The 24,291-nt window shown below is 33.0% G+C and overlaps 4 protein-coding genes across 4 annotated transcripts; all 4 read left to right on the plus strand.

Moving 5' to 3' along the window:
• Nucleotides 1–1,195: 1,195 nt before the first annotated feature.
• LOC130653810 (putative leucine-rich repeat-containing protein DDB_G0290503) lies at nucleotides 1,196–4,811 on the plus strand. Its single transcript, XM_057456318.1, has 7 exons — nucleotides 1,196–1,243; nucleotides 2,067–2,146; nucleotides 2,241–2,316; nucleotides 2,373–2,516; nucleotides 2,794–4,407; nucleotides 4,508–4,606; nucleotides 4,656–4,811. The coding sequence occupies exons 1-7, from the start codon at nucleotides 1,196–1,198 to the stop codon at nucleotides 4,809–4,811; spliced, it is 2,217 nt and encodes a 738-aa protein (XP_057312301.1).
• A 1,211-nt stretch (nucleotides 4,812–6,022) lies between these two features.
• LOC130654882 (RIB43A-like with coiled-coils protein 2) lies at nucleotides 6,023–13,321 on the plus strand. The gene is made up of 6 exons (XM_057457532.1): nucleotides 6,023–6,259; nucleotides 11,268–11,349; nucleotides 11,475–11,757; nucleotides 11,993–12,401; nucleotides 12,511–12,677; nucleotides 13,159–13,321. The coding sequence occupies exons 1-6, from the start codon at nucleotides 6,143–6,145 to the stop codon at nucleotides 13,238–13,240; spliced, it is 1,140 nt and encodes a 379-aa protein (XP_057313515.1). The 5' UTR covers nucleotides 6,023–6,142; the 3' UTR covers nucleotides 13,241–13,321.
• Nucleotides 13,322–13,973: 652 nt separating this feature from the next.
• Nucleotides 13,974–17,219, plus strand: LOC130654820 (uncharacterized). The gene is made up of 3 exons (XM_057457457.1): nucleotides 13,974–14,193; nucleotides 14,450–15,127; nucleotides 16,860–17,219. Exons 1-3 carry the CDS (start codon nucleotides 14,049–14,051, stop codon nucleotides 17,153–17,155), a joined length of 1,119 nt encoding a protein of 372 aa, XP_057313440.1. The 5' UTR covers nucleotides 13,974–14,048; the 3' UTR covers nucleotides 17,156–17,219.
• Nucleotides 17,220–20,916: 3,697 nt separating this feature from the next.
• On the plus strand, nucleotides 20,917–23,889 carry LOC130654788 (uncharacterized). The gene is made up of 3 exons (XM_057457414.1): nucleotides 20,917–21,070; nucleotides 21,570–22,244; nucleotides 22,477–23,889. The coding sequence occupies exons 1-3, from the start codon at nucleotides 21,007–21,009 to the stop codon at nucleotides 22,773–22,775; spliced, it is 1,038 nt and encodes a 345-aa protein (XP_057313397.1). The 5' UTR covers nucleotides 20,917–21,006; the 3' UTR covers nucleotides 22,776–23,889.
• The last annotated feature ends 402 nt before the right edge of the window (nucleotides 23,890–24,291 follow it).

Below are 24,291 nucleotides of genomic sequence, written 5' to 3' on the forward strand. Positions count from 1 at the left end.
CACGTCTCCTTGGACGCTGAAACCCATCGTCACTGAAAAATAAACATTTGAAAATGACAGCTTGGAAATGGAGATGAATGGAAACTCCAACATACACAGTCAAATTTATAGACGACTTTCCATTGTTTTCAAAAGCTTGCGTTTTTTTCCTTTTTTTTCGCACATTCTTGTAGGTAAAAAAGCAGGACCGTATAGGATAAAATACGGTCGCCGATAAGGACAACCTATCTTGTTCAAAATGGTTTTTCCAATTTACTGCAGATCTATTTTGAAATATTTTCGAACACGTTCAAAATACTACTAAGCATTTTCAAAATACTAACGAACACTTTTGAAATACTCGGTAGTATTTTCAAATTATAACCGAACATTATAAAAATACAATACATTAACATTATAAAAATACCACTAGGCTGTTCTGAAATTTTACTGTCTAACCTGTTTCAAAGTAATAAATAACAATAACCCATTTTCTCGGTAACGTGAAGGAACCACGGGGGAGATCCAGATTAATGGGACATTGAGTATTATTAGGTCAACACAAGCAACATTTTCTGTCCTGAATATGACCAAGAGTTGACAAGTGCTGTGAAATTTTGCTCTAAATGTGGCAAACGCCTTCCCTCGACATCAAAGTCGTATGAGAAAAGCTATAGTACAAGAGTTAAAAGACCAATTTCTTTCATCTTCTCAGAGATTGCTAAGGAAAACTTGTGCATACGGTACGCGTTAAAGTGGGTCCATTAAGGATGGGCAAATTATCTATGACCATCAAGCTAAAGTGAAAGAAGTTCAGGTTCTTTTTCAAATAGTGGTTATCGTACTTTATGTTCGCGTCCGAATCTGTTCCACGGTCTATCTGTACCACGCGATGCAGTTATGTTGAAATTGGAGCGGATCGAGCCCGTAGGCTGTTCCAGACGCCAAACGAAGACGATTATCCCGACGGCATTACCTCAGTTCTGGCCTTATCAATATATGGCATATCGATGGTTAAGACAAGCTGAAGCATTTCGGATTTCTAACAATAATTTAAAAATTATTACTTTTCCTTAATGCAATAATTAATTTGAATAGTTGTCCAAAGCATGTTCGTTCTGACTGCAGGAGTGAGGAAAAACCCGCATGTTTTCTGAATATGTCTGTTGATTTATCTCTCCAAGCATTAATTTTTTGTATGAATTTTTGAACGACCATGCGACGTAATGTTTTGATTTGGCGTTATGGTCATAAGCAGGCGTTTGTAAAAATATAAACATTGACCACATAAGCCAAAGTTTTTTAAAGAAAAAGAATATGGTTGCAATCAACTTCATTAATAGCTATTTTACTATGGTGGCTGATAAGGGCAACTGTCTTTTTCAAAATGGTACTAATTTTTTTTTAAATTACTACCGAAATACTGTCGATCTGTTTTGGAATACTGTCGATCTGTTTTTGAATACGGGCAATCTGTTTTAAAAAATACTAACAAGCTTTTAATTATGCTAATTTATTTCAAAATGATGCTGCTTTCGAAGTAGAATTGACAAATTCTAGTTGAAACAAATTAGTTGGATAGATCCAGAATCAACCATCTCTCTCTGAAAAAATCATTGATATTGATATATAGCTTCGATCGTGATGGTACTAAGACCAAAACTATAAAGTTCTACAAGCATTCGCGTCAATTTCCATCGTGGGAGTTTCGTGATTGATAATTTTGTGACTCGTTATTTTCCTGGAATATGGTAATACGAATCTTAATGTGGAAGCTTCTTTTTCTTCTTCTTCTTCTTCTTCTTCTTCTTCTTCTTCTTCTTCTTCTTCTTCTTCTTCTTCTTCTTCTTCTTCTTCTTCTTCTTCTTCTTCTTCTTCTTCTTCTTCTTCTTCTTCTTCTTCTTCTTCTTCTTCTTCTTCTTCTTCTTCTTCTTCTTCTTCTTCTTTTTCTTCTTCTTCTTCTTCTTCTTCTTCTTCTTCTTTTTCTTCTTCTTCTTCTTCTTCTTCTTCTTCTTCTTCTCCTTCTTCTTTTAAAATTATAACTATTTTTCACTTAAAAACGTGTTACTATTATTGCATTATTTTAGTGTCGTTTGTCTTCTAACAAATTCGTCATTGATGCTATTATAATGACCTCCATTTCAAAACGAGAATATAAAACGATGATGTTTTGAAGAATTAATCATATTTTTAACGAGAATTATGAAATACTACTATATAGACTTTAACATTGTCATATACTAAAATAATTTATTTCACAGGTCAAGTTTAATTACGTCGTATAATCAACACACAGATGACGTAACGTCATTGCAGTGCCCAATTAAGAATACCACTGTAGTGTAAACAGTTTGTGAAAAACACATTATACATGCTTTTCGGTTACTTTCAAGTTGTACTGTCTCCTTACATCAACTGTGAATAAAGATAGCTGCTACATTAATATGGGTAGAAAAACCAAATTTAAACGAAATGGGGAGGAAATTCGTTTAGAACGAAGGGCTTTACGAAAAGCAGAAGAACACAAGCCAAAAGTTGTAAGAATCTTAAATTGCCTTGGTCATTTATAGGGCTTGAAAATTCAGTGTTGTCAGTCAACATAAAGATGGCTGACTCATTCGAATGAAAGTTAGAATAACAATAGTCGTTTTTCTAATGCTGTAATTGAGTTACAGTCGCAGAAGATCTGAAACGTTTAACTTTACATAGTAATTGCATTCACTTTACCGAATAAATTTGACTAGTTTCGATGGGTTGATATCTTCCTACTTGTCTACTTTACATATTGTCCTAACCATTCTTTTTTTTACGTAGGTAAACGAAAATGACGATGCTAAAAAGGAACGTCCTGTCGTAAAACCCATCAGAGAAAAACTGAAGGAGAAAAAACAACCACAGTATCAAAAAAAGTATTTTGTGACCATAAATGTTCAAACAAATGCAAACGATCCAGCGGAGACCAAGTATGACATCGAAGCAGGAAAAAATCTTGAAACAATAAAATTGCGCACTGATATTTCAAGGACCAATGACCCTGCTCCTATTATACCAATAGCTCCAAAAATAGATAATTCCATCATTCAAAGAGAAAGAAAAAGGAAGCGGACAGAAACATTAGAACGAATAAGTGCATGTAAAAAAACAGAAGTTTTTGAAATTGAAGATTTAATACAAATGAATCGCTTTCCGCGAGTAAATACAAATTCTCGGGCACTGGAAGCCTTTCTTGATGATATCGCAAAAAAAAGACTTAAAAAGAGAGAACATAACAAAGAAAGGTGCAAGCAGATTTCGGCAGACTTTTTAAAAGTTATCGACGAAGAGTATGTTCTTCGCAAGGATGTAAGAAAACACGAGATTGCGCTAGAGGAGTTGTTGTGTGTTGACACGGATATAATTCCCACAATGCAACACCCGGGAGAAGAACAGCCAATTCCGACAAGACAAAGTTTCGAAGAAGTAAAGGATGTTTTGAGGAAATTTCTTAATTTGAGAAACAGAAAACTTCACACCTGCGTTTTAACTGGTTGTCGAAGAAATAAAGCTGGTGATAATTACATGGACATCCTGAGTAAGTGTGAACGCAACAAAAGCTTATTAAATTGCATAATAGAACGAAGAAGTGGCAAAAGACAACTGGGGCATCGGGTATTAAGCGCAAGTGTTAAAATACTCACAAAAATAGAACAGCAACTTAGGTCAAACGTGGTTGCAAAATCGAAACTGATACCGGCAAAACATTGGACGAAACGATTACGCACGCACGACAGTGCAATTAACCGTCATAACTTGGACATAATTCGTATGAATAAAGCTATTCAAAATAAAAGAAACAAGATCAAAATTCTTCAGCAAGAACTGGTAGACGTCGAGGAAGAACACTTGAAAACAAAACGTCTACTTAGAAAAATAAAAATGGAATTTGAAAAGAATGTTATTCAGAGCGAGAGCTATGTTAAGGCTGCTCGAGAAGGAGAAAAAATAGAAAAACTTATTACTGAGATAGGGAGGAAGAATGACGCGGACAGTGCCAAGATCGAATATCTAAAGGACGCGTACATGCAAATAAAGAAAGAGAAGAAGAACCAGACTATTTTATTGAAAGAAATTGAAAAAAATACCCAAATGCTAAATGCTTTTAAAAGAAAGTGGAAGCAGAGAGAAGTTGCGCAGATAAAGTTAAAAGAAACAATTCGCCGCAATACTGGATCGATTTTAAAAGAAGAAGAAAAAATGGAAGAGTTGAAAACACGCTTGAAGAACTTTACAAATGAAATAAACCAACAGTTAAACCAAATAGATGACAGTAAATATCAACACAGAAAACTCTCCCTAAAATTGGAATATATTATCAGTGGGACAAAACGTAAGCATACCGATCACACTAATGGAATACAGAATGTGATCGCCGCTTCATGGGACCAAATTGTTTGTGTGAAATAAGATAAACGTACTTTTATATGTAAAATGCTTTTTATTTTTCTACACTATTTTCCTTTTTGTATATTTTAATATTTAATGCTTAAAGATGGAGAACACGTACTATGTTCATAGGAGATTGTCAATCCTCAGTCATGAAAAATTTAAAATATTCATTTCTCTTCCTTTTCAAAATTCGGTGTACACTGTTTGTAATTTTTCTTACGCTTTTTTTTAATGAAATATATGTAACTTAGTTTTTTATCTGCTTTTTTATATCTGTTTCTGTGGTTTGTCTCTGTGTTTTGGATCAACTTTATTTCCAAGGCTCTTTTGATATGAAACAGCAACATGTTCGATGTGCAAAAGAGGAAAAAAACAAGGTTGTTAGGGCAGGATTGTTAGTATGCTAATAGATCTTTTTGTTTAAATAATAAATAATAAACTCAGCCCCTTCATTGAGTGCCGAGGAAACGGGGGCAGGGGGATTAAAATAAATAGGGAAAATGTAATGACATGTCTGCAATCTACCTTTATTATAAACATACTGTTTTAGATTTTGACCCCAAAATAAGAACAGAATAATAACAACTTCGGACTTAAATTTAAATAATTTATAACTAAGGAAAACTGAATTTCTAAATTTTGCAGCCATTTTCTTGCCATTTTTCTCGAACTAAACATTGTTTATGGTCGTTGCTTTCTCTCAGCAAAGAAAAACACTTAATTTTTCAAATATATAGATATTTAAAAAAAAATCTAAATATAAGAACATCCATATATAGACCACTTTCAACGTGACGTAGTTGTTTTGATTTTATTTTGAGAACATGAGCACACTTTTGTGTAGTTAAAAAAGCAGGACTCGCACAGAGTAAAATGATTATTAGCTAAGTCTCAGATTAAAGATTTTTTGGGAGTAACAAAAGTTCCAAGAGGAACTAGAATTTTAACTATATTCATCTAATTCTTTTTAAAAAAATTCACTAATTTTAATACTTATAAAGAATACTTCTTTTTTGTATGGATTTCTTTGATTATTGTGGTCTGTTATTTATATTTTCTGGTTTCAGAAATGCTTGTGCATGTGCAAAAAAACGCAAACTTTTTTAAAATTTGTAAACACTGGCAAGTCATCTATAAGAGAAAAAATCAATATAGAAAAAAACTATAGAAAATTGGGCTAAATTCCGAAGTTGTCTCCTAAATTGAATGAGAAAAATTTAGCTGAAGACGGCTCAAAATATAAAAACAGCCAGAGAAGACCTCTCAGAAGGTTTATCTGAAGTCCTTAACAGGTTTATCTCAATAATCAGCTCTGAGGATGAGAATGAGATTCGGGAAAACATCAACGAAGAAGAGATTAAACAAATAGTAGACCCGGTTTACCTTTTTAATATATTTTGAACTACATTATACCTACCAGAAACGGTATACTTGTTCTAAAATATCTTTATGCTTTTCTTAATCATCTCATTTCAAGTTTATTAAGTTTATTTTCACGCCTCTAAGTACTGTGCACTGAACAGAACGAAGTAATTTTACAAATATAAATTACACAGTAAAAACCAGACCCGATATGCGTTAACTTCTCCAAGGAAACTGCAAAACAAAGTACGTATATAATCAAAATGGCTGCCGAATAATCAAAAGATCAGGAAGGTGACAAACACGAAGTCAGCTTACCTTGCATACCAAAGATAATCATTATTTCAATTTTATTTGGAAAACTATCTAATCCACAATGTATAAGTTAGACTTACCGATAGACACGAAGGAGTCGGCAGCTATCGAGAGAAGAAGAATACGAGAACAGCACAGGCAGAGTAGGGTATTTAATGCACGTGTGAGGACAATAGGGGTAGGTTTAGCTTCCGTTATTTTACCTTATTATCCAATTTAGAAGTTATTGCTTTATTTGTTTTCGTTAGTGACAATGTCTGCTTAGTAAATTACATCAAGTACTGGAAAGTTTGGAATTTTAGAAGAGATTCAGAAATTTCAGGTCTCCTGCTGGAAGTATAGCTATAGCTAGCTAGCTAGCTATAGCTAGCTAACCTTTTTATATATGAGAGGGTTTTTGCAGATTATTGCACCCTTGTTTTTGAGGTTCTGGAGGTACAAAAACAATAGCACTCACAATAACTACTTTACTTTTATTTGCAATTTTTTGCTAAATTTTTTAATAAAAGTAGGAACCAGCAGTAACCAGTAGTATTTCAAAGAGAACCAACAGTATACGAAGTAACCAACAGAGAACAGGAGCATTTTTCAAAAATGTTTAGGTTTGGTGTAATTCAGGCTTTGTGCCAACTAGTTCATTAAAACCAGTTGACGAAAAAAACATAATGTATGTATATATTATTTTTTGCGAAACAAAAAATCAAAATTCAATTTTTTAATAAAGCTATATACATATTATGTTCAAATTTCTGAATTGTGAACCAAATATAACGAAAAAGGCTATATACAAAAGAGAGTTCAAAGTGATAGTAAACAAAGTTAAGATCAAATGTGAGTGGTTGTAGAGAAAATTGTTGCACCAGACACGAAATATATATATGTTTGTTTTAATAGTCAGGACGCTATTAACATAAATATTTCAAAGAAAAATGGGCAATTAAAATCAACACTAAAGCTCCATGGCACACTGAAGCTCCATGGCACATTGAATCTCTATGGAGCATTGAATCAGAAAAAAATTACCAGAATTTTAAATTATATTTACATTACACATTTATTTATATTACACCCATTTGGTGAAATTTAAGAAATGAGTAATTCTGTCTGGGCGTGTAGTTATATTAAGGAAATAATCCATTAAAGGCTCTTGCTTGAATTCATGTTTCTTTGATACGAAAAATTCTTGGTTACATTTCCGATTAGTAGGATTGCTTTTGGGTGAAGAAATACCCCCTTCAATAACTTCATAGACAAGCCAAACAGGAAGATAAAATAATGATTCAAGGTAAGTGGTAAGATAATTCAAAAATACAGGGACGGATACAGGATTTTTTTTCTCCTTAGGCGGATTTGCGAAGCGAAGCCAGAATTTTTGCTACACAAAAATTGCGCGTGTCAAAATCAGATAGGGTCTTGAGTGGGGTCTGGGGCAAAGTCCTAGAAGCTTTAGCTCATTTACCTATTTCAGCACTTCAAAATGCAGTAGACAGGACCTTTACAACTCTATTTCTTACATTTTACTTGGAAAAAACAATTATAAAATTCTTAAAAGAAAGCCAAATAATGTTTTCAGAAGAAAGGCTAAAATTAGCTAACCAGCAAAACTTCTTCTTTCTTCCACATTTAGAAAATTTTTTTGCAAGTTATGGGTGAATATAATAGCTCTTAAAGGCTAAGTAAAAATATTTAATCTTTTCAAAACATTTAATAACATTAAAGAAAAAAAAGCAAAACACAATAACATAAAAATGCATATGTAAATAGGTTTTATTTGTATTATTATATCATAGTAACAACAACATAAACAACAACAGATGAATACAATAAAATAGAAATGGCAAGATTTTATAGCTAATTAAAAACAACCTTACAAAAAAACAACCTACAAAAACAAAAGAATGAACACTGATTTAGCACAACATTCAGTCAAAAAATATTTAGCCCTATTAGCCTAATAACAAGAAAAACACTGTTTTTATATTTTGGTAACAATTTCTGGCTCAGACTCTTAATGTTGAAACAAACTTGAAAATACCTTTAGCTGTTATGCAATAATTACTATTAATACTTTAAATTTTTACCAAAGCAAAATCATTCAAAAACAGATATCGTTAACTACATTATTCACGTTTTCGTGTCCATCTGGATAGGGTTGTAATAAGTATATATGCTTACATAGTCATGTTCACCATGTTAGTAGAACCACAAAAAATTTTCAAGTCTATCAGCAAGACAACTTCTTTACTGAAAATGTGAAAAACTTATGTCATTTCATCCATTAAGTAAAGCCATGCCTTTTTTTTATTCGAATTGTATAATTAGCACCATTTCCAGGAATTTTTCGATACGAGGCTTGAGATTTTACACCAAAACATCATAAAGTCTTGTCCTCCCAAAACTAGTGTTCTCTTCCTTGGCTTCGTGGCATGTTAAAAAATCGTTTGGAAAGTGTCTACTGCCAGAAGCTTTGAATCTACAAAAGTAAACATAAAAATTTGTTACGAAGTCAACATATTGTTATATACATTACACCCTTTACCAGCTACAAAAAATAACCTGCTGGCTAGCTATTCGATTTATTGTGATATTATAAAATGTCTTGTTACTTAAATAAAAAAGAAACCCAAGAAAACATAAAGCTCTTTGAAATTTGACACAAAACCTTTTCAAATTTGTTGAAAGTGAAACTATAAACAGTTTCATGTTCACACTTGCTAGCACAGCAATAGAAGGCAATTGTGTATCTTACTCTAAGATCAATGGAATTAAAGGTAAACAGATGTGCCTGAAAACGTAGTCATCCAGTTAATGCTATTATTTTTGTAAACTGCTGTACCTAATTTTCTCATAGCCCACCAAATAACTTTACGTGGCACTCTATCAAAAGTTTTCTCTAAATCTACAAAGGCAAAATAGAGATTCTTTCTCTTTCCTAAATACTTTTCCTGAAGCTGTCTGAGTAAAAATATTGCATCTGTAGTGCCACGCCCTGGAACAAAACCAAATTGCATCTTATCTCTATCAATCCTTTCCCTAAGTAACTTATCAAGCACTCTTTCAATAACTTTCATTACTTGATCAACCAACTTCAAACCTCTATAGTTACCCCTTTTTAATGCATCACCCTTGCCCTTGAAACAATTCACTATTACACTCGACTGCCACTCACTCGGAATAGCACCATCCTTTATAATCTGGTTAGCAAGACTTGTAATAAGCTCAACTCCAATATATCCAGATGCTTTTACCATCTCTGCAACAATACCTGATACTCCTGCAGCCTTGCCAATCTTCAATTTCCTAATAGCCTCCACTACCATTCTGTCTTGATCTGCATAGCTGGTCCTTCTACAACATCACCATCAGACAAATTATCCTCATCCCAATCAAACTCAGTGTTAAGCAACCCCTGATAATAATTCTTCCAAGCTACACTTTTCTCCTCTTCTGTGCTAGCCAAAACACCTTCATTATTACGTATACACTTCTCACCTACAACATCTTGATTAGTCTTCTTCATTTGCTTTGCTATCTTGAATACCTCATTGCGCTGGTCTTCCCTTCTTAACACATTTGCAAATCTATTTCTCTCTGCTTCTGATTTTGCCTTATACACTGCTGTACGAGCACGACGCTTAGCTTCTAAGTAAATATTTTTACTACCACCTGACTTCCACTCTTTCCAAAGTTTCCTCTTTTCCTTTATACACTGGTCAACCTCATTATTCCACCACCAGGTCTGTCTATGTCTAGCTGGTCCTTTCGTAACGGTCAACGGTCAACGATTAAAATAAACAATTGTCCTTGTAAGGTGAACTTACAGTCGGCCTATAGAAAACTACCGTAAATTTACCCAAAGTCGGCGAAAAGCACTCCACAGTCGGCGAGATGTGCTTCTCGCCGACTTTACCAAACTTTACGGTAGCCTATGGAGTCTCTTGGAACAAGCCTGAAGTATGAAATAGGACAAAGTATTAAATCGGTACCGTATCACTGGGAAAAATCTTACAGACTCGGAAAGGACCGTGAAGGAGACACTGCTACAACATAATATAAAAAAGCGAAGTGAAAACGGAACCTAATTCACACAATTCTAGAAAGCGCGGGAGGGTTAAATTTCTCCTTAGGCGAGTGCCGAGTTCGCCAATGTGTGAATCCGCCCCTGAAATATGTATATATTCTAACTGGTTTTCTGGTTTTTATGAGCCTATAGTTTAAGAAATTTATGGAAAATTTCATTGTCCACCTGATTTGTAGTTTTTTCTGCATTTTCATGTCAGTAGCGTCCTGAATATTATGATTAAAATAATTCAATTTTTGGCGAAAAACAGGAAAATCATTTTTAGATAAACACCTTGACTTTAGCACAGTAGCACTCTTCCTTTCAGAGTTTCTGTAGTTTTGTAAAAGAAATTTAAAATGTTAACATGGTATACGAAAAACACAACACTACGAAAAAGCGAGGGTGATAATGCAAGGGTGGTAAATTTTTAGAAGGTTGTCCTATTAAAATTATTATTTATAACTACGGAGTGAGTTTATCAAAGAAAGCAAACCAAATTATGCTCAACAGGATGATATATACGTGTTAAAAAAATTCACTCACAATTCCTTTTCAATTTAAACATGTGAATGGTCCGAGAAAAAAAGTAAGTTTATGTGGGTAAAGTTAACTTTCCAGGAGTTTAAAGAATAAATCAATAGTTTTCTCATTCTTAGGGTTTGTTGTTTCTTTAGTATAAATGACTAATAAAAAATAGATTTTTTGATACAAAAAGGTTACCATATCCTTAAGGTAGCTAGTTAGCAAGTGCATAAAGTAACTAAAAAAGCCCTGGGAACTAGGTGGCCTTTTATTCATCATATTTCGTAGTTTTGAGATCATTAAGTGTGAAATTGATTGACTTCCTGATATCCCTTAGAACTGAAGTATTTATTCTTAAAATCCAGTCAATAAACAAAATTTATACGAGTTGTATAAAAGCTATTTTTATTTCGAATTATAAATTAATTGATTGCACAGAATCATAATTTTGGTCCCTGCTATAAAGACAATATATAAAACAAGGAACGGCAAAACATGGAACATAGAACCGATTTTTTACTGCATAATCATTCAATTCTGTTTACAAACAGTATTTGTATGCCAACTAGTTTGCAATAAAATATTTTATGTTCTTCTACAGATTGATGTTCAGGCTCTAGAAACACAAGTTGCTGAAAGAAAATGGATGAAAGAACAGGAAAGAAGAAGATCAGAGGCATTCGGTATGTGTTTTTCCTGCTACCCTGAAATTTTTGGGGAAAAAAAGTTTTACTACGCTTGGTATGTAATTTACTAACTATATCTTAAATTTTTTAGGTATATAATAAATACTGTTTCTTTTTTACAGCTGCAGATATGGCAAGAAATGATAAAATCTGTACGTTGCTTCAAAACCGCCAAGAAAATGATCTACGCAACCTTAATAAGTCTATAAATGCATTTCGTCAAAAGTTTCAACGTCCAGAAGATAGACGCGAATTTGACATATACGATCCGGATGGTAAAAAGAAGGATAAACCTGCCCGGATTTCTGATGATGATCCGAGATGTGGTATCTCCAGTATGCAAAAGTTTTTAGGTGAAGATTTAAATGAAACGGCGAGAAAGAAGTTACAGCAAGAGCAACACCGGTGAGGTTTTGCGTGAGCAGAAAAATATTAAAAACTGATTGGATGATAGCTTTCATTTTTTATGTCGGCTAAAACATCAACGAGTCTCATTGCTGTCTTTAATAAACATGTAATTCCTAGTGATATCTTTGTGCTTGGATTTGATTATTACAACAACTATATCAGTTTAGGCAGGACGTTTTCTTTTTTATCTTTTGTTGTAAATGCACTTTTTGTTAACAACAGCATTCTTTAGAGAATGGATGAAGCAACAAATGAACGAAAAAGCGCAAGAAGAAGCAAACTTAAAACAAGCCCAATGGTTATATGATTTGAAAGCAATTGAATCAGATCAACGCGCCATAGAATTAGCACGTGCCGAACAAGAATGTCGAACCGCTATTAACATGGCTATGAAGGATTACAACTTAGCCTTAGATCGAGAACGAAAGACCAAGGAAGAACTTGACAAGCAAAAAGAACTGGAGGATAATTTAACTGAAATCTCGAATCATGTTAACGGTGACATGTTGACTGAAAACCCTTCAGTTGCTCAAAGTGCATTCGGATCACATCGAGTTATACCTGATCGATGGAAAGGCATGAGCCCAGCAGAAGTGAATAATATCCAAAATATCCAAAATCAACAAGTTGAAGAGAACAAGGTACAAATGACCTTAGCTTACTGTACTTGCGTTTGGTTGCCGCATTGTATGTTTTCTAAAATATTTTCACTGTATTGTATGTTTTCTAAAATATTTTCACTCTTATTAGCGATTGAAGGAGGAAGAGGCGCAAAGGGAGGCCGAGTGGAATAAGCAAATGCTAGATAATGCAAGAGCTGCTCTAATGCTCGAAAGAAAACAAGAACGATTGCGAAAAGAACTCATGAAAAAACAAGCCGATGAAAATTTAAGACTTGCCAATGAGCAAAACACTAGGTTCGTTAACATTTTCCCTATTTTTTGTTCGGTAACATTTTCCCTAGTTTTGTTTGTTTTGTATTTAATCTGGTTATATCTGTTGTCTTTATCAAGGTGCCTGTCGGACCTTCAAAATCCTTAAATACTCATAACCTTAAAAACCTAGATGAACATTGATTTGTTACTTTTGCAGTTCTTTTTACAGGCCGTGGCCTTCCACTAAGATATCTAGAAAAGCCATTTGAGTTTTTTATGGGTTCTTCCTTGTGTCTGTGCTATATAAACTTAAGATATGGCGAAAATTTGTGTAAAAAGCCTTGAGAAACCTTTTTAAAAAATGAAAAACAATTGAAAACCTCGACACCGCTAAAAATTAAATAAAAAATTGGCAGATACCCTGTTTATGCAAGCGGATTACCAAAGACATAAGTCCTTAAAATTATAACTCAGATCTTCGAAACCATTCTATATTTGTTTATACATTCTTGTTGTGTTCTAGGTTGGAAAATCTAAATAAAGAAGTCTACACCAACGATCCTACAGCTGCGTATTTCATGCAGTTTAATACAAACAGCCGATGAAGTTCTCATGATATTTTTTCTAATTTATGTATATATAGAGATCCTAAATTTACATTAATATATATATCTTTTTTACCAAAACTTGTTGCTTATGTCTTTCTAATTCAATTTTTCTCAAAAAATTGCCGACGTAATTTCATTTTCTGCTTGCCTTGTTGCTGACGCGAATTAGAAAGAGTGTTGTTGATAAAATATTTGTGTGACCCTTATTGCAAAAAAGACTTAATATGGTTGCAGGGCATATATTTCTAAATCGGCAAAGATTAGCTAGTCGATGTTGACAACAAAATCTTTATCAGAAGATATATCAAAGTTGTAAATCACAAGCTGTTGCTGCTAAAAACAGTTTCCAGAATTTAAAGTGAAGTTTAAGTACCTCCCGTTCAGAACCCTTTCGTTCTGTCATAATCAGTTAGTTTGAAACGATTCATGGTTTTACTTAAACTGAAATCGGGAGACTGATGTGTTAATTGGGTGCATTCCCATTCTGGTCCCCAGAGTTCTTTGATATAAGACCTACTTTTCAGTTTTATCTCATAAAGCTTTGCGGTTGAGAATGTTGCATTTTAAAGCCTGAAATACACGGTCAGACCGTGTATTTCAGCCTTAACACTAATTTATATTTATCTTTTTTCACTTTATACTTTTTAGTTTTCTTCTCAAGCATAATAATAAAATAACAAGTACCTCTGATGTTTGTTCTCTGTCCTTAGCGAAAGTTTCCATATTACAAACACGAAAATTTTATTGAATATTATTTTTATTTTTTTATACAAAATTCTTTAACAAGTATATAAAAATTTTCAACATGAACGAAATTTATCTTTTCGCATGGATAGGATATATTCGTTTTACCAAATTTCAGAAAGAAGAGAACACGAAAGAAGTTTGGAGCAGTTGTCGTGCCATGAATTTTTTCATGATATGTTTCGTCATGTCAATAGACATCACAGGTATGCTGACAATCTCTGACTTCTCCCATTGAGCCTTCAATTTGAAGCAAAAGGATTTTAAAGAAGATATATTTATTGTACTTTTTTGCTAAAGACTGTTGGGTACTGCTCAATAAATTAGCACCTGAATAATTAGTTTTAACCTGAAATGGCCCCATTCGGTTACCTTACTAGCTCTTCTTCAGTATGTGTAAGCACTTCTACAATTAAAAACATCGGTATTTTCGACCTAAAAATGGTTCTGTGTTACTTATAGTTGGTGTGCCACAGCCAAACGCATGGTACAGCATGGAACACACGGATGGCAGAAATGCGATCTATAGTAACAAAATAGATGAAAACATAGCTTTGAAACTTCCTGGAACTACCCTGTTTTATGACGAAAACCTTAAATCAACTGCAGCAAATTTCAGTCAATCAAACAGCGGCATCATAATAGATCAGTTCAATAAAACCTGCCTTACTAATCCTTCACAATGCGTTGATGGTTTTACCTTATCCTTTTGGATAAAATGGATTAAGCCCACCAAGGAGTTTATTTTTAGTTCTCAATCATTCAACATGGAACACTTCACAAATTCAGTGATTCCAATCGAGGTATGGAATGGTACTCACTCGTGGTCCATTTTTCACAACACGAAACCAATTCTTAATCGCACAAAGGACGGCAGTAATAGAGATTGGCATTTTTATACTATTCAATGGAATAAAACTTGTCTCAGTGTTTATATCAACGCGACATTCAATGAAGAAGGATGCGACACTAGAGAATACAGTATACTTATGTCGGAGACCCCTATTAAGGATCGTTTCGCGATTGGAACATCATCATACGTGCGAAGATTATTAACAGCTGTGGGAGTGTTTATAGATAACGTGCGCATATGGAACCTTCACCTTTCGCAAACAGCATTGAATGAGCTGCTATTAACAGGTAACCTAATATTGTGATTTGAGACTGTCTCGTGAGGATGCAGTTTTAACTATATATATACTATATATACCCACTATTTAATTTTTCTTCACAATTTTTCTTAGTTGTTACCTGTACTGCGTAGAGCTTGAAACGCTGATCAAAATAATGGATAGGATCGCGCGGTTATAACGGATATATAAGAGTTTATAAAATTTGCTGACACTAGAAAAGTCCCACCAATGTACATAAAAAGATTTTTAGTTTTTTAACCCGTTGCCTCTGTATAAAGCTTCAAATGCTGATCAAGAAAATGCATAGAATCATATCCTTTTGACGAACGGTTGAAAAGATATTAGGATTTAAAGATTTTATGATGACGTAATTAAACTGTCTGTGCCAAAACGAATGGGTTGACCTAGGTTTAGGAAAATGGCCGCATTTTAGTTTCTAGCTATCCATACAGGAGATGACGTCAGTTTATTTTCACCTCTTTCCAATTAATTTTAGCCTCTTAAACTTAAAGTGCAACACAATGACTAATTAAATTAAACATTGATGTCGAAGTAAATTATCGACGTTGTGACGTAACGTCAAACTAAGTAACTCGTCGTTTAGCAATTGAGATATAATTTTTCCCTAATTTTTAAAGTGGAAAAAAAGTGCATGTCGAAAATTCCCCTCATAAACACAGACTCAGCTTATATAAATTTATATTTAAGCTCAGAGAAACAACAGCAACACGAGAGCTTTTAAAATTCCCATTCAAAGTAAATATTTCGTGTGTTTGATAGAAGCAAATAGTATTTCAAAGAACAAAGGCTAAAGTTCTCCAACCCGATTTGGTCCGTTTTTATGAACATATTACAGGAAAAGAACTGATTCGGTTTATTTAAGCTCCGAAAGCTGCAAACCCGTTAATCCCATTCTCCATATTTTTGCACGCCTTATGAAATGAAAGTAGGGTGTAATTATTAGACTGTAATCTTTTATTACACACAACATTCAACAAACAATTTTAACATTCCAAAGACCTTACTAGTGACCAGTAGAACAGTCGGGCCATTATTATGGAACACAATCTTAGATGAAGATAAAAAAATCTATTTGCTTGTTGACGCATTTTAAGAAAACAACTAAACATTTCTTGTTATTAATAATTTAGATTATTCGCGATACTTTTAGTATCACATTTTTGTACTTTAGAGGTTTCTTTACGTTAATTTTAACCTCCTCTTTTGAACCTCTCTCAACTAGATGGGGCTTGATGATAAGACAAAATATGTCTTCTACTTGCTCCAGTTATTATTTGATTGTAAAAACGAACAAACATGTAAAAAAAAAACTTATTCTGACCTTTCTTCCTCCAAGTTCTGACGAAATAGATACATGCATGCAATCACAACCAAGTCGTACCGGTTTATGAAGAAATTTGAGGTGTATATTTTACGTAAAGTTATTTGCGATAAAGAACTAATAATTTGACATGATGTTTTTGTTCAAAATTGATTGCATTTGAAAAATGAGAATACTCTTGGACTAAAATATAACGATGAAGAGCCTAATCAAGGCTTCGCGGGAATTTTGTTATGCGTTTTTTTTTAAATAATAAAACGCAAAGTTGTTATCTTGCAAAATCCTCTAAGACATAGTATGCAATAATTTTGGATTGACGGTAGCCTTTTTTAAAGTTTGAGAAATTACAACAGTAACGTAACAATTTAAGCGGTATATTCGCTTGTTTTATTATCAGATCTTGGAAGATGGAAAACTACAGAATCAAAGATAAGCGTCTACGATGCTCAAGCAAGTCTGTCGACTATTGGTGATAGAAATTACGTGTCAAGCGGAGAGTTTATCTTTGAAAGCAATGTTTTATCTGTGAATGACTGCTATAGATTGTGCCAAAACCACAGGCCAAATTGTCGTTCATTTAGCATCAAAATTGACAAAAACTACAACAGAACAATGTGTAGGCTGAACAGGTTGACAAAGTGCGACAAGAAGAGGAACAAGCAAGTTGGATACTTGTATTTTGAAAACTTATGAAAGAATTAAACCAGTAAAAAATTGTAGTATAGCTCTGATTGTTCAGATTTTTGCTAATAACCAATCCAAGTTCTTTCTTAGTCTCAAAATGCTGACGAAGGGAACATGTTACGGTCGGACTCCGCTCACGAAGGCCATTTTTGTTTGGAAGTAATGATTTTGGTTTGGAAGTTATGGTGTAATGCCTTTAGGTTTCCTTTTGACTTTTTCCCTCCTAAATACGTTGTATCTAAAGTAATATTTATTTTCTTGAACTCATCAATTTTAAGATTTTGGCTACGTTTAAGATTTCGAGAAAGCATCCTAAAAGGCCAGCTATCTAGCTAGTCTTATTATTCAGTTTGGTACAAGAGCTTTTGATCCTAGCCAGCAATACTTCTTTTTGTGTTATTTTCACCAATCTGATATATACTACGTTGCAACTGCGGGCTATCTAGCTGTTAGCTATCTCTAGCTAAAAAAGTGAAATTAGCCAAATGCACAGTTAGCTGCAACGAAATTTTCAAATTCTTCTTATGCTAAATACAGTTTGGCAGCTACACATTTTACTTTAATATAAATCTGGCAAAAGTCTTAAGTTTATTGATTCACAATTAAACAACTTGATTTATTTTTTTGCCCACAATTTGCAAAGTTTGCAAGAATAGGTTACTTTCATGAAAACTTATTGTTGCTAAAATTGTTTTAGCTGGACGGAGTAATGTTTCCAGTGCTTTATTGAAATCGAAGTTGTGATGAATTTTTTTTGAAAAGGGTATTATGCCTACATGTATGTCCAACATGGTTTGCCTCTACTAAGCGCTCATCCTGTTGCCCCGATTAAATTTTAGAACTTCGCAGGACCTTATTCCCCAAGTTAAAAAAATGCCAGCCAACTGTTTTTGCTATGACGGGGTAACAACAGGTTGTAACCCTAATTTTGTTTTTATTTCAGCTAAAGCTGTGGGAAGGTTGTTTTTTGGGAAATACATTACACCCGATGTGCTAAAACACCTGTGCGCTTCTCTGGATTTGCGACATACTGTATACGTTTGCCAAAGTGCTTCACCTTGACAGACAACACGGTTTATAACAACTCAAGCGTTAAACCTAAAGTTAAGCTCCTAGTATTGAAGGATTGACTGTCAATACTGGTAGAAGGGGGCGTTTCGACGCTGGGTCTCCCAGCTAGTCTTTAATAAAATCGGAAACACGTAATCTGCGAAAGAACGTACGTACAATTTGTTTGTATAAGAAACGGGACTTCAAAATTGGATTGTGATTATATAGAAGGGAAAAATTAGGTTCTATTGAACGAAATATGTCATTTATTTAAAAACAATTTACTAATCTTAACTAACTTTGTTTTTAAAACTACATATAAATAATAAACTCTGAGAAAGGGAAGAAATGTTTGCGGAAGAAAAGATCGTGGAATTTATGTTTGCAAATAGGACCTCGAAATTTATGCAAAATGCAGAATAAAATATTGCGAACATTCTATGCGAACATAGCTATTATTTTGATTTTATCCTATGTAGAAATTAGTAGGAAAATTAATCCTATAACAAACCTAAAATAAAGTAAAATGTGAAATTAAAGATGTGCGGAATTTATATTTATGAGGCAGATGCAGACTCGCAAACATTAATCCCGCTTATTTTTCTAACTGTTATGAATTTGAAACCATGATATAGAACAAAATTAATCCGTTAAACACAGATATGTAAAAATAAAAACAAAAAAGTTAATAAGATAAAATATGTGAAAATTTCCAGTAAGTAGAAGACGCAGAAATTTAGACACAAAACAAATAAAAAGAAGATAAAGAGCCAAAGGATGATAAAAAATTCTCCTGCTTTCTGATTTCTCTAGGTAAGATACTGAACAGACCAGTTCCTATAAATAAAATCTTTGGCAATTTCTTGGTCATTTGAGTCTTTCTACTTGTCTCGGTTATTTAGAAAACAATTCTTTTTCACAAAGGTTTTGTGAATATTGTCATTAAGAAGTAGGGTATGAGTGTTTCTTTACATATGTATGCGATGATGTGTCATTGCTAGCAAAGTTTTTCACACAAAGTTTCTTACTAAAAATGTCAATTTGATTTGAACATATTGTTGGCCACCACATTGACAAAAATGGTAAAGCTTGTCTCTTTTGACAACTCTCATTTTCTACCATTATTGCAAAAAAAATATATCCAACAAAACAGAAGTTTATGTTTGATTTAAATTGATTGATTTAAATTGATATGGTTGATAACAACACAATAAGAAGTTTTCATGATAATTCTTATTTAAAACTTAAAACGTAAAAATGTGGTAATTTTCGGGGGGTTTTCTTTATTATATTAAATTGTCTAATACCGTTGGATTCTTTTATCATAAGATCAATATGTCTACTCTGCTTGCTAACCAAGAATTGACACACTGCCAGGTGGGGTTTCAAAGGTAAGTCCAGACTGGCATATGTGTTTGCGTCTTTTACCTCGAATGTCATTTGAGATAAATTTTTTACAAATTTATTTAGAAAAATATACTAGAACAATTTATGATGAAACACAGTATTTAAATTGTTCATGGTATTTTTTTAAACAAAAAATCGCCACATTTGTGTTCGGATACAAAAAAACATAATATTGAATGGTAAGAAAAGCTGTTTTTCCACGTGACAAAGACCATACAAAGACGAAACATTTCTACGATATACAATAATTTCTTAGTGGGTAACATGTAGCGCTCACTAAAATTCAGACCTCTCTTTTGTAGTTGAAACAACTAATAATGGCAATTGTGAGCTATTTTGGTTGTCATATATTCGTTTTACTATGGAGATTGTTAAAACAACCGCAATATTTTGGACGTATCATGAAATTTTACGGTAAAATAGATATCCTCCATTATAGCTTGAACCTAATAATTTTATTCAACTTTGTTGTGCCCGGCTTAAAACAAAGAGTTTTTCTAGCAGCCCTGGCCTCAATTCCATGCGTAGTCTCGTTTTTGTATTGAATTTATGAATAGGCATAGGAAGTATAGCAAAAAATGATAATAAGTTAAAGTCAGGTTTTCAATTTAATGTTTTACACTACACAATCCAATTTATTGAAGATGAAATATGCAAAAGATATAATATTTGGAGAGATAATTTCTACTTTCGAAGTAGTCGACAGGAATTTCATATCTCTGCAGCACAGACCCTCCAAGCACAGACTTAAGGTGGTTATTTAATTTCATAATACTAAAATTCACAAAGTTGATAAATGCAAATTTCATCTTATTCGAAAAATTTACTCATTAATATTCGGTTCCAAAACTCAAAAAAAAGGAGCACTGACTATTTTTTGTAACTTTTAACAGAGATGAATCTTAACTTTTCTTCTATTTACTGCTTTCATCAGTTGCATTCTAAAAAAAATTTTGTTTTAATTTCTGTATACAACTTGCCTGTACCATGCGCGGAGTGTAAGTTCAGTTGAAACAGGTGTTGCCCGATGTTCCTTGAAACATTTAATTCTGAAACTAAACATATTATAAATCTTTCTCTCATAAAAATTCTCTCATAACTTCTGTAAACAAGTACACGCATCAACGTCACACTAAAATTGTAAGAAAAAGTCAAAAAAATAAAAAAAAATAAAAAAAAGAATATACTTAATCAGGAGTCTATATACACATATATACAGTCTATTCATTATCTATTGAAATAAGTTTAACACAAACGGGTGCTATGACATAATTTAAAAACTTCCTACATTGCCATGGTTATTTCTATAAACTATAACATTAAATGTAAAATATTTGAACAGAATTTTTATTTATTTTAAAACTAGACAGCAAAAAGTTGGTCGCGACAGAAAAAAAAGAAAAATGTTTTTGCTAAAGAAGCTGATGTTGTTAAAACTAATGGAAACATTTTGTCAATCCATTACAGGTTGGGTGTTTATTTAATCATCGTAGATTTTCTGTAGCTCCGAGTTGGCTCCAATCTTGTCAATATGTAGTTTAACCTATGAGATTCAAAGTATAGGAGATGGGATAAAGTTAAGCTACGTTTTATTTGGTGGTGGTTATTCCCATGCAAACTTAAAATATAAATCCTTGCTGGATATTTTTTCCGACTTATCAAATGTAGTATTGCTCGATTTCCGTACTAAACAAGTGAGAAAATATTTTAATAGGGAATTTGTTACTGAATTCTACATTCTTCTCATTTTGCAAGTACCCACAATTGATATGGACTTTTGAATTCATTTAAATCATTTTAATTTGTATAAGGTGTTCAAATAATCAAGAAGTTTTTTATCTGAAAATAAGAGAAAACGAAACGTGCAAACGAATGTTGGTTAAGAATAGAATTAATTGTTGCAGAGATATATCTTTTTAACTTAACTTTGTTGCCGAGTTAATTTTTAACACAAATCCTTTTATAGGTGAATTTGTGGAGCCCAATTTTTGGCTGGACATGGAGAAGTTTAACGCTGAAGGGGTTGTTTATTCAAAAAATGGAACAATTAACAATGGAAAAATACTTTCTGGAACTTTCATAGAATATGACATCCCGCTAACCACGAACGTTGCTTATTTTAGTGGCAAGAAAAGTGGGATCCTAGTTGATAATTTGCAAAACACATGCTTCTTAAAACCTACGACCTGCAGTACCGGATACACTCTAGCGTTCTGGATTAAATGGACGGAAGGAATGTCATATATATTCAGTTCGAGTGCTTTCAACATAAAACATTTTACGCCAAATGTTCTGCCGATTGAAGTTTGGGATGGTTCCAATTCGTGGAACATTTTTCATGACACCTCCAGCTTGTTTAATCGAACTGATGCAGGCGGAAATCCCGACTGGCATTTTTATACAATCAGATGGAACAAAACATGTCTTACTGTGTTTGTCAATGCGTCAGAAACAAATACATATTGTGCGACCAATTCGTATACAATATTAATTGAAGGATTACCAGTTCCAAACCGATTAGCTATAGGAACAACTGCCGAAGAACCACCTCCTGATGAAGGGGTGGATATTATGGTTGATGATGTCATGATATGGGACACACCTTTATTGATAACTGACATAAATTCGACATTTCATGCAGGTACTTTTATTTGGTTCTTACATTGCTTTGTTTCTTAGCTTTTGTTTGTGATTTTTAAAGCTATATCATTGTTGTGTTCTTTGCTGTATCGGTCTCACTTAGTTGTCTAAATTTTTAACTTTTTGTAAAATCAAACACAAACGTTTGGCAATTTGCGCACTTTTAACTTTAAAACGGAACAAAATATTTTGACATGGCATTTAATTCATGTTCACAAACTTGTTCTTTCCAGGTTTAAACAAACCGAAACCTAATTACCAAGCCAAGTTTTACAGAGCAAGGATTGGTTCAACCAAAATAGACTTTAAGGATCATGCTTTAGAAGGACAAGTATTTGATAAAAAACTCGTTTCAAATGTGAACGAATGCTTCGTTTTGTGTCAACAACATGGGGAAGCTTGCCATTCTTTTAACTTCCAATATAAAGGAAATACCGAAAGCAAATTATGCCAAATCAACTCAGTAAATAAAGATGAAGTACACACAGGATTTCATGGCAAAGATGGTTTTATATACTTCGACATCATTTGATTTACATGCAGCAGCAAACTTCTCTCGTCCTTATAATAATTGCGAAATTAACTCAATGTAGATATGTAAATTTTAAATATTATGTAAATAAACATTCACTTACGGAGATACAAATGCACTTGAACTTTCATAAAGAAGAATGTAGAAGAAATACAGATCTGAAACAAATTCAAGAGCACTAGAACAATCTAAAACAAAGTTGATCAACGTTTTTTTATAAGCAACATCTTATAACCAACATTAGACTCCGATCTTTAAAAAAACAAAGCAATGGGTAACAAAATAGCCCGGCCCTTGCAAAATCACGCCTATTTTCCATTGTGCACTCAGATAACTTTATTAACTTTTCATATTCATTAAATTTACACCAGTTGTGTAATATGAGATTACCTTTTTTTGTGTCGTTCCCACTAGTTTCTCATGGATTTTGTTATAGCAGCAGCGACATTCTTATGGACTATTTCTAATTTCAACATTTTGCGGGAATAGTGTAATAATGCAAATTTTACAAAACCCGAAAAAATTTCCGCAAATAAAATACATAGACAAGTTTTTTAATTATCATAGATAAACTTTGAAGACCAAGAAAGGTGGGACAAAATCATTTATTTTCCTCAAAAATTCAGAGTTTTAAGTCTCTATCATAAAAAATAAACTGTATTTTTACGCAATAGCTAACTTTTCGAACTTACATACAATACATCTGAATAAAATTATAGACTTTACATGCAGTTTTTACATTACTATTATTCTTAAAAAGTAGCAACTTAATGTCCGTAAAATCTATTTTGGAATTTCATTTCACAAATCTTGTTGTAAAATTAATGATTCGAATAATAACTTGTGAGATGGTACAATAAACCAAGCAGTTCAAACATTTCGTTAGTTCAACAATGTGAATTTAACATCTGAATTTTCTAAACATATTTCTAAACTTTCTGCTTTGCTCAAGATTATTAAAAAATGCTGATGGTGGATGTTCTGAAAAAGAACGAATATATATTTCAAAAAATGTTTTGAGGTCTTCTGATGTGGATGTGTTAGTAAAACCTTTCCTGTAAAACCATCAAGTAAAAATTCAAAATCAGGCTGGGATCTGCTTGTGTGAAAAACACAATCAGAGTTTTGCCTATCGGAAAAACACATTTAAACGTTGCCCTGTGAGCTATATGAAAAAGATGAAATGGTCCTGTTTTTCTGTTTTTAGCAACCACAGCCAAGCAGCCACAAAACTAAAGGTATAACCACACAGGACTAAGTTGTAGTGGTATTATTTAAGCCTTAAAAGACTGTCTAGAAGGCATAGGCTCAAAATTCAGACAGCGATGAGTTTTTTTGAAGAAAATTATGAATGTTCAATTCTCAACAGTAACAGAACTATTGCTAGGCAAGTCGTGAAGAATGAGGGTATTTCTAAAATAATTTTACAATCTCTCCATATTTTTCTGCTAGTAACAGAAGAGGTTTTACGCAGTAAAAAATATTAAATGTTTTGGTGTCCCTGATTTTTAAAATT

This window comes from Hydractinia symbiolongicarpus, chromosome 8, assembly GCF_029227915.1.
Source record: "Hydractinia symbiolongicarpus strain clone_291-10 chromosome 8, HSymV2.1, whole genome shotgun sequence".
Taxonomy (NCBI): Eukaryota; Metazoa; Cnidaria; class Hydrozoa; order Anthoathecata; family Hydractiniidae; genus Hydractinia; species Hydractinia symbiolongicarpus.

Excerpts from the sequence above, each read along its gene's own strand:
- LOC130654788 (XM_057457414.1), top strand. The coding sequence starts at position 21,007 with ATGTTTTTGCTAAAGAAGCTGATGTTGTTAAAACTAATGGAAACATTT. Across the intron at positions 21,071-21,569 it reads ATTTTGTCAATCCATTACAG|GTGAATTTGTGGAGCCCAAT; the intron begins GTTGGGTGTTTA and ends ATCCTTTTATAG. Across the intron at positions 22,245-22,476 it reads AAATTCGACATTTCATGCAG|GTTTAAACAAACCGAAACCT; the intron begins GTACTTTTATTT and ends TGTTCTTTCCAG.
- LOC130654882 (XM_057457532.1), top strand. The coding sequence starts at position 6,143 with ATGTATAAGTTAGACTTACCGATAGACACGAAGGAGTCGGCAGCTATC. Across the intron at positions 11,350-11,474 it reads AAGAAGATCAGAGGCATTCG|CTGCAGATATGGCAAGAAAT; the intron begins GTATGTGTTTTT and ends TCTTTTTTACAG. Across the intron at positions 12,402-12,510 it reads AACAAGTTGAAGAGAACAAG|CGATTGAAGGAGGAAGAGGC; the intron begins GTACAAATGACC and ends CACTCTTATTAG.
- LOC130653810 (XM_057456318.1), top strand. The coding sequence starts at position 1,196 with ATGCGACGTAATGTTTTGATTTGGCGTTATGGTCATAAGCAGGCGTTT. Across the intron at positions 1,244-2,066 it reads ATGGTCATAAGCAGGCGTTT|TGTCGTTTGTCTTCTAACAA; the intron begins GTAAAAATATAA and ends GCATTATTTTAG. Across the intron at positions 2,517-2,793 it reads AAGAACACAAGCCAAAAGTT|GTAAACGAAAATGACGATGC; the intron begins GTAAGAATCTTA and ends TTTTTTACGTAG.
- LOC130654820 (XM_057457457.1), top strand. The coding sequence starts at position 14,049 with ATGAACGAAATTTATCTTTTCGCATGGATAGGATATATTCGTTTTACC. Across the intron at positions 14,194-14,449 it reads CATGTCAATAGACATCACAG|TTGGTGTGCCACAGCCAAAC; the intron begins GTATGCTGACAA and ends TGTTACTTATAG. Across the intron at positions 15,128-16,859 it reads GAATGAGCTGCTATTAACAG|ATCTTGGAAGATGGAAAACT; the intron begins GTAACCTAATAT and ends TTTTATTATCAG.